General features: G+C 39.2%; 1 protein-coding gene across 1 annotated transcript; it reads right to left on the reverse strand.

Moving 5' to 3' along the window:
• Positions 1–1,786: 1,786 nt before the first annotated feature.
• Positions 1,787–9,040, reverse strand: RWDD4 (RWD domain containing 4). Its single transcript, XM_030239545.2, has 7 exons — positions 8,903–9,040; positions 8,574–8,654; positions 6,593–6,702; positions 6,334–6,478; positions 5,444–5,558; positions 4,146–4,195; positions 1,787–3,980 (listed from the first exon to the last, which is right to left on the reverse strand). Exons 1-7 carry the CDS (start codon positions 8,924–8,926, stop codon positions 3,921–3,923), a joined length of 585 nt encoding a protein of 194 aa, XP_030095405.1. The 5' UTR covers positions 8,927–9,040; the 3' UTR covers positions 1,787–3,920.
• Between the last annotated feature and the right edge of the window lie 92 nt (positions 9,041–9,132).

Raw genomic sequence — 9,132 nt, forward strand, 5'->3', positions numbered from 1 at the left:
TGTTAACTGCAAGAGCTTAGGGTGCCATACTGTTGAAGGAAACAACTTCCAAAGGGAAATTATTTCTGGTTCAGACCAGTTCAAGGATTTTCACAGCACAAATTTCACAGTATAACCCAAAATCATTTGTAGTGCCTCAGATGAGAGGAGGATAGTATCCTTACATTTGCACTTTTGCCACAGGTCCTCTGTGAAGAAATGCTGGCTTTTTTCCTACTGGTCTTTTCCTCAGCAAAATGTAATTGCTCATCAGGTGGGCACTCTTTATCTGTGCACCCCACATACAACCAGTCAGAGCAGGACTGCAGAAATTATCAGCCTTGATTTCAGTGTATCTGTGTCAGGCTGACCCTGGGGGTGAGCAGGATATGCTAGGCACACACTGCTGACTAATCACAGCTGTCATTTCTCTATTCAACATACTTAAAGGCAGTCTGCATTACTCCCTGGCATTTGGTGCATTAGAGTGCAATGGGGCATCTTTGGTCATGGTACCCACACCATTCTGGACATTTGCTACCTTTAATTTACTGGTATTGACATTCATTTTCTCAGGCCAAACAAAGCTCTACTGCAAAAATCATGGATTTAAATACATGGTGGAGCCACGCAATCAAGACACTCTCATCCTACTGTGTAATCACTGATTTTCCACTGCCAGTAGGTCTTTGTAAAAAAAAAAAAAAAAAAAAGGAAGGTGGCAGTAGATTTTTCAACAGTGTTACAGTGTTTAGAATTCCTTCAGGAGTCATGATCTTATTTACAATTGTGCCTTGCTTGATAATCATTAGATTTTTCCTTACCCTCATTTATCTCTGCTCAGGCCTCTCCATAACATCAAGCACCCAGATTCTTTAAATTATCCTGTTCCAGCCATCACATCAGAAAATGGTTTGAACAACACAAATTGCCTTTCACAATTTACACAGAATCAAAAAACGGGTATAAAAATTTCCAATACAAAATATATCCTGTGAAATTCGACTTCAATATTTTTACTTATAGAACCAGAGAAGACTCTCAGGTATCTTCATGAGAGCATGTGATTTACAGGCAGACTAGGAGCTGAAAAGGCAGGCATTTCACAAGGCTAACAAGTCACACACACTAACACTATGGAAGGCAAGAGATGTGGTTCTTATTTGTCCTTCCCCCCACTCTCATAACTAATCTATTCAGATAAACTGTCATAGCAACTTGATTTACACACCAAGGATACGAGCAAAAACATGTCAATTTCCCTTGGAGAACTCATTAACAGAGTCCTGCCTGTCCTGGCACTGGCAGGGACTAAAACTACATGCCAGAGCAACTTCTCCCAACACAGAGTGCCAGTGCTGGGTGCTCCTGCTCAGACTGCAGCCATGAACCTCCAGTTTATGTCAAAGGCAAGGCTGCATCATTCAGAAAAAGCCTTCCCTTTTCTACTTTACCACATTTTACTACATGAGAATAGAGCTCAAAAAGAAACCAGCCTTTCTGAAATGAGGGATGCTGTACACATTGGAGCGCACTCTTCCAAAGGGACACTGGACTTGTTCTGTGTGTACTGAATGCAATGGATATGCCCTGTGCTCCTGGTAAAATGACTGATCCTCTTATCAACAACAAACACGGCCATCCTGAAAATCATGTAAACATATACCACAAGAGGGAAGACAGAATTCTTCCAGCAATTTTTTGAAAAGAATGCTTTTTTTTTTAAAGAGTTCTTTCAAATTTCAAATTTGCAAAGTGAAAAGTGCAGTAGGCAATACAGAATTTAAAACAATAAACAAATACCACAGCAGATAAATAGGCATTTATTAAAGTTCATCTCAAAACAAACAAAAATAATAAAAGACATTAAGGCATCTTGTATTCAATAACAGCTCATACAGTAAAAATGACTTCTTATAGGAGAGAGCAGATTAGGAAAAAAAAAAGAAAAGAGCTCTCACAAAGAAGTTCTACCAAAACGTTTGATGGATTATTGATTTCCACTGTCCCACCACTTAGTCAGGAAATCCCTGCAAAGAATGCCTTATTTCTCCAATGAAGAAGCTACAAAATCCCAATACTCATTGAGACCCATGCAAGAAAGCACTTTTGCCCCTCCTCAGACATCCCACTGTCTGTAAACATGCACACTGGAGAAAGACCAACAGATGGGATATTGTGGAGAGTAAAGAAGCTGCACTCCTGCTTTAACCATTCAATTTTGAGCAGACTAGAATATTTGGCCTTGCTTTCACTAGTAAATACTTTCAATAGTATTTACTATTTCAGCCAGTTAATAGTGAAAATGAGACCACAAGCTCTAGCCTGTTCTGCAATGCAACAGTTTGTATGTTCTCCTTCTAATTCATACTAGATAAACAAATGACAAAGGTCTTATTTCCACGTAACAATTTATTTTGATGAATTAAGCCATCAAGCCACCAATCACTGTTATAGTGCTTTTTTCTTCAATTGGAGTAAGAACATCAGGAAATGCTTACAGGATCATTGGGTTCACTATAACAGGATTTTACTACAGACTAAATATAAATTAATAAACACTTCAGCACTATTCACCACACTGGCTCTCTATATCCTTTGTCACATTCTAACCTTCATTTAAGGCAAGTTTGTTGGTTGATTTTTCTGAAGATGACCACATGGTCTCTAGATAAGCTTGTGTGACTAGATTTACAAGTTAGGAAATCGAGCTTTATAAAATGTTTACTTCAACAAATATGAAAGTTATTAAGAGAGAGATGGTGACCCAGAATTGCACTGTATTAAAAGGTGGAGTTTCCTTGTAACAAAGTCCTTTATTCATCATCTTTAGAACCAGTTTTGCTTAACTATAAAAGAGACACAAAAAGAAAGTATTCAAATTTTAGACTGTCATTCCATTTATTAGGAAACAAGAACATTATTTTCCAGCTCACACTGAATGTGCATATACTTAATTAACAATACAGACTGATTGTGCTACTGTATCAAAAGACTGAAAAGCATAAAAAATTAATTTTTAAGCTTAAACACTAAATGAGCTTATTTCCTGATCATGAAAGTTGAATTTAAAAAAACCCAACAACAAACAACAAAGCCCAGAAAAACCTCAGGGCAGTGTTTCTATTTAATTTGAAGGCTTTATCACCAGCTCTCCAGAAAGAAAAAAAAAGATGAAGTAATGGAACTTGATCTTCACACACCTCTGAGAGAATTCCCATATAGAAATTTAGACAATATAAAACTAGACATTAACATTAACTTAGTATTTCTCACCTTTTAAAGCTAGGCTTATAATTTTTAAAAGTAGCATGCCTATCATGAAATCTATCTGAAAACCAAGACATCCACTGTAAATAGCCACTTTTAACTCAGAAGGACTCTGCCCAAAACAACCTTCATCATTTACTCGCTTCTTCTTAACAACTAGAACTGGTGTTAGGTCTTACAGCAAAAATTACCTCAATTGTGTAAAATAACATAGTTTGCTTTCAAAATTGTAAAGCAGTGATTTTCACTGAATCAGCAAAGACAAGAGGGTGGAAGAAATCAATACTGAGGGAGCAAGTAGAAAAGAATTATTCACTGGAGGAGTTGCAGAAGAGAACGAGGCTTGTAAGAAACAGCAAGGTGCTCCCACTTGGGACAGCTCCTTTTTATTTCTCACTTTTCTTACTTATTACTCCACTGCCCTCCAGAACCTGGCAGCACTACTAACTTTATTTTAAATATTCTTGTCATATGAAAACAGAATATTTGCAGTGCATTTCGTTAGCAAAGCCCTCTCATCATAAAATTAAGATTTAATTGCTCAGTAAATAAAAAAAAAAGAAACCAATGAAGTTCAAAGAGTGAAGTCCTTCAGACTAATATTCAGAAGAACTAGCATTTTAAAGCTTTTGAGAAATTTGTAAATTAGAATCCAAAATAAGAAGCAGTTCTTACTCTTCCTTACAAATCTTTTTAACAGTAAAAAAAGAGAACTTGAAAATACTTACATGCTGGACACATACAGAAATTAATCAGACATCAAAGTCAAATCCAAAAGTAGTTAGGAAGAAAAGCAAGAAAAAAATACATCAGTTTTCTTCAGAGATAAGTACAAATAATTTTAAATTTACATACACAGCATGTTCACAATACTGTATATAATACACTCACTTTACCTTAATTACATCAACCCAGTTCCATCCTCGTGGAAGCTCTCCTTTGTTATCTGCAGAAAAAGGTTTTAATTTCAGCACAAGGGGAATATTTATCTTTCTTCAAAATCGACCCACAAAATTCTAAATATCCAAACCCCTCAATTTCTGCACTCTGAAGCCATGAGGACAGAAACAGATTTTAATATCTTAAACACAGTGTGTTCTTCAACCAACCTCAAAGTGATAGGAGGAAATGAAATGGCCTTAAGCTGTGCCAAGGGAGGTTCAGATTAGATTTCAAAAAAACATTTTTCACTAAAAGAATAGTTAGGTATTGGAATAAGTGGCCTAGGGGAGTGGTGGAGTCAGTGCCTCCAGAAGTGCTCCAGAGGTGCCTGGATGTGGCACTTGGGGAGAGGTTTAGGGGTGATTATGGTGGTGATGGGTTGACAGTTGGACAGATGAACTTGAAGGTCTCTTCCAACATTGGTGATTCTCTGATTATGTGATTCAAAGTAATTCAGTTTAAATAAAAGCACCTCAGTCCACCTGAAATTTAGTCTAGAAGGCACCTCCAATACGAGCTAGGCTGATCAGCAATGAAGAATTCTGTCAAAGAACTACATTTTATGCAGCTTTTCCTTTCTGGAGTTAACATTAAGCTTGCCAATTATACATTAGGTTAGGTAGATTACATGCAGAAATTGCTATGACAGGGTACAATTTATTGCTACAACAGGATGGTATCATCCAGATCATTATTGAAAACTGAAGGTGAACATGAAAGAGTCATCAGCAAATAAACTGAAGAAATCAACACTTTCAATCAGAATCCTTCTATTTCATTGAAAGCATTAAGTATCTGCAGAAACACTTCTATTTCTAGAATGCAAACTCAATTAGATGCTTTCTCTGGGTTCCAAATAAAATACTTTTGTTTGGAAATTACATTTTTAATAATGTGAATTATTTATGAGGGCCCATCAACAAACTGCATTTTTTGCCAAAAGTGAATTTTTAGAGGTCCCAAATCCTCTCCTTCCACAAGTATTTTTTAAAAATTTCTTTTTTGTCACCAACTGAAATAAAACAAAACAAAACAAAGATGTCATTAAATTATGACTATAGAAAGTTGCTGTGACCAGAACTAACATCTCAGGCAAGAACAATTCATCTAAAACAAATAAAATGGAGACCACAGACCTAAAGTAGTTCATCTTATAAACAAATTAGTAGTTATACTTTCTCTACCCAGGTGTCCTTGCTATAAAATTTGGATTTTCATACTGATCAAAGCAAAGATTAGTATAGCAACAAACCTGTTTTATCAGCTAGTTTTCGTTTCTGGGTCTTGGATAACTGCTCCTTTTTCTCTTTTTTCTTACTTGGTGGCACTTCAGGAGTTCCAATTGAAATACTATTGCTTACTGAAGTCTGAGAAGGAAAAAAGTGGTTGTAAACATTTTGCATATTAGTTCCATGGATATCCCTGTGTGATGTGAATATTGAACCTGACATACTGAAATACCTTGACTGTTAGAAAGAAGCAATGCTGTCAGCAGCCAGCAGCTTTTAATCCACATATAATCAGAGCTGTACTTTTTAAAAACGTGTTAGGGATTGGAATTATTCTCTTCCAGTTGCAAAGGGCACCTTTTTCACTTTTAAAATTTAATCATGGAGCGTGATTTAGTCTGAATGGATTCAGACTTCTCAAACATAGAAATCACTCCTTGCTTCTCAAAGCGGATCTGCTGCACCATCATGGCAAACAATGTGCTTACACAACCCAAAAGCCACAAATTGACCCAGCCTGACTACTTTAAGACCCTGGAGGTGCACTTATACAATCCCAAGAAGGCTGCAGTAAATTGCCACCCATCCAATCCTAAGCAGACACATCTCTGTTTCAGCTTCCTTTAGTTTTGCTTCTGCTCAAAGTCTATTTTAATGTTATCCTGTGAGACACAACAGCAGGCTGCAAACATTTTGGTGTAAAAGCAAAATAACTATCAAATAGAACAATTATCACCACAGAGCATTGTGGCACCATAGTTTGTGTGTCACTTTCAGCCACTAACATGTACAACCAATGACCTGATTTACAGCTTAGAGAGAACTCTGAAGTATTCAGGTTATAATAATCAATGTTTTTTTTTTTTTTTCAATTTTAAAAGCACAAAATTAAAATCAGAATTTATCTACATACCACAGTGTTAACAGGTTGATTTTCCATGAACACCTCCTTATTGTCTTTGGCATATTCAAAAAGTGTGTATGTCATTGCAGTTCCAAGATTTGCTTCAACTTCTACCATTAACTTATCCAATATACTTTGCTTAATAGCTGAAGATCTAAAAAAAAAAAAATCATTAAGCTCAACTGTAAACTAGACAGATAATAAAAAGCTTTTCAAACAAAGAGTCCCCACCACAAGGCCAGCGAGTGAAGCTGTCACAAACACTTACATTGTGTTGTTGAAGAAAGCATCCATCGATATGACTGGGGCTGTTTGTGGATATGTTTCTGGCCAAGAAACTTCTATTAGAAAGGCTTTAGGATCTCCACTTTCACCTATCTGAAGAAAAAAAAAAAAAAAAAACAACCAAAGACTTTATAAATCAACAGTTTCCAGTCACTTTCTGAGGATTACAAAGCCAATAAAGAAGCCTACTACTGCTTTTAGACCATCAAAATTCCTTGAGATTACTATTTTGATAGTTATCAGTTAGAAAATAAAGCTATCATTTAGAAAGAGCATTAAGTTTTGGACATCAATATTAACATTTACCCTGCAGTTTTTTCATTCTAGAAGAAGCAGCAGAAACTGTCAAATCTCTTTTTATGGTTAGGGTTTTTAAATCCCTTTGTTTAAAAGCTACTTTGTAGTATCTTCAAGCCAAATATTATACTATCTCATATGAGAACAGAAAACATGAAGCCTTTTCTCTCCCTCACGCATCTAAGCACAGAGCAATATGAAAACCAGCCACAAGACAGGGTTGAATTAAGGATGATAATAAACTAGTAAGGTAAGATAGCAAAAATAACAGGTAAGAATATCAATATTTATGTCTCATAGCTACAGATATTTTATTTCCCTGTATGAAAGAATGAGTAGTAAAAGATTTAAGAAGTCAGTAGAATGAGTCTGGATTTAAAAAAAAAAAAAATTACAGCATACTACTGACATACAATCAGAAATAACTGTTTCACACGAGGATTTGGAAGACTAGCACAGTAAGGTTTCTAAAACCACCCAAAATTTCCCTTATTTGCCTCATTATAAAAATATGCCTTTATCTAACTATGTAGAATAAGAGTGTCCCAAGGGAAGTCCTAATCAAGGTAATGCTATTGTACTTCAAAATTTAGAAAGTAAACAAAAAATTGCTACTTTCTTATTTACAATATCTGTTTCAGCAGACTGGACTAATTGACATTCAAAACCACTTGTTTAATGGTGAAATAAATAAGACTTTAACTCAAGAATCTGCAACATTTTTCAAGGCAGCATTTAGAGTTCATTTCTCACTGCTACCAAGAGCAGAAGTGGCTGCCAGGTTCACAGGGTTCTGCCAGGAAAGCACTTGTCTGTGTGCCGAGCAAATCCTACAGAGCCATACAAATTCCTTCTGTCTTCTCATGCACTTACTTGCATTATGACTTCTCACAATACAATTTCCTCTTAACAGGAAAGATGGATTATTGCCCTTTTATGACACTAAGTGTTTTGTGTTTGAGTTATCCTTACTTTTGACAATTATTTTTTGTCTAATAAAAATCAGCAACAATCAAAGCTAGTGAAAAGTAAAACGACACAAAGGCTCCAGATTTTACCTAGAAACATCTCTTTAAATCTCTCCACTTCTGACCTGCTAGGGTAAATATTACACAGCAGGCCGGCTCCTTCAAAGGATTTGACAGTTTTGGCTAGGCAGGGCACAGACATGCAAGTGGGATACCTGGCTCAGGGATAACTGGCTTGTGGTGCCAAGCAACAGGGCAAGAGGGAACGGGCAGAAACTGATGGACGGGAAGTTCCTGAGTGTAAGGAAGGATTTGTTTACTGTGCAGTGACTGAGCACTGGAACAGATTGTCCAAAAACGTTGTGGGGCCTCTCTCACCGTAGATATTCAGGAACTGGCTGGACATAATCCCGCGCCACGTGCTCTAGGATGACTCTGCTTGAGCAGGGAGGTTGGACCAGATGACTCACGGCGGTCCCTTCCAACCTCACCCTTTCTGTGATTCTGTAATAAACCATGCTGGGGGCAGGTTCATATACACAACACTCTGCGCTACGAAACACGCTTGTGCCAAACAGCCTGAAAAAAACGCCCAGTGGATCTATCCTTTACTGCACATCGGATACCTCTTTGGCTAATAATCCCTAGTATGGCAACTACAAGGCAGCAAAGTAACTTCAAGGTACAACTGGGCCTTACCCTGTACTGGAAGGACACGGGGCTGAGCTCCCTGAAGCACACGTCTCCCTCGTAGATGGAGCGCAGCGCTTCCAGCTCCATCTGCAGCCAGGGCCAGAGCAGAGGTTATCGACAGCAGCCCCGGCATGACGCTCGCACCTGCCGCGCTCCCTGCGCCACGCCGTGCTCGGCCCCGCCGCCGCCCAGCTCCCTTCTCCCGCCCCCGCCCGCTCCAGGGGCCGCCGCTTCCCTCCCGCCCCCGCCACGAGCGGCCGCCCCCTCTCCCCGCACGGCTCTATCCCGCCCTCCCAGCCCCGGTTCCGCTCCAGGCAGTAAGGCCCGGAACTCACCTCCTGGTCCTCGTTGGCCGCCATGACCGGAGCTCCCGGCCCCGCTCCCTACGGCCCAGCCCGGCCCCGCTGCCGCCGGGGCTGGGCGGGCCTGGCTGGCGCGGCCCCGCCGGACTCGGACGCGCCTCCCCGAGGGCAGCGCGGGGCACCCGGTGGGCACCACCCCCTGCCCTGCCATTGGCCAGCTGCGCTTCCCCCCGCGCTTCCTCCTTCCGCTCATTGGCTCCTTC

The sequence above is a fragment of the Serinus canaria genome, chromosome 4 (assembly GCF_022539315.1).
Source record: "Serinus canaria isolate serCan28SL12 chromosome 4, serCan2020, whole genome shotgun sequence".
Classification (NCBI taxonomy): Eukaryota; Metazoa; Chordata; class Aves; order Passeriformes; family Fringillidae; genus Serinus; species Serinus canaria.

Coding starts and splice junctions, on each gene's coding strand:
- RWDD4 (XM_030239545.2), bottom strand. CDS start 8,926: ATGGCGGCCAACGAGGACCAGGAG. Junction 6,479..6,592: donor GCTTTCTTCAACAACACAAT/GTAAGTGTTTGT, acceptor TTTTTTTTTTAG/ATCTTCAGCTATTAAGCAAA. Junction 4,196..5,443: donor AAAACTAGCTGATAAAACAG/GTTTGTTGCTAT, acceptor CTTTTTCTGCAG/ATAACAAAGGAGAGCTTCCA.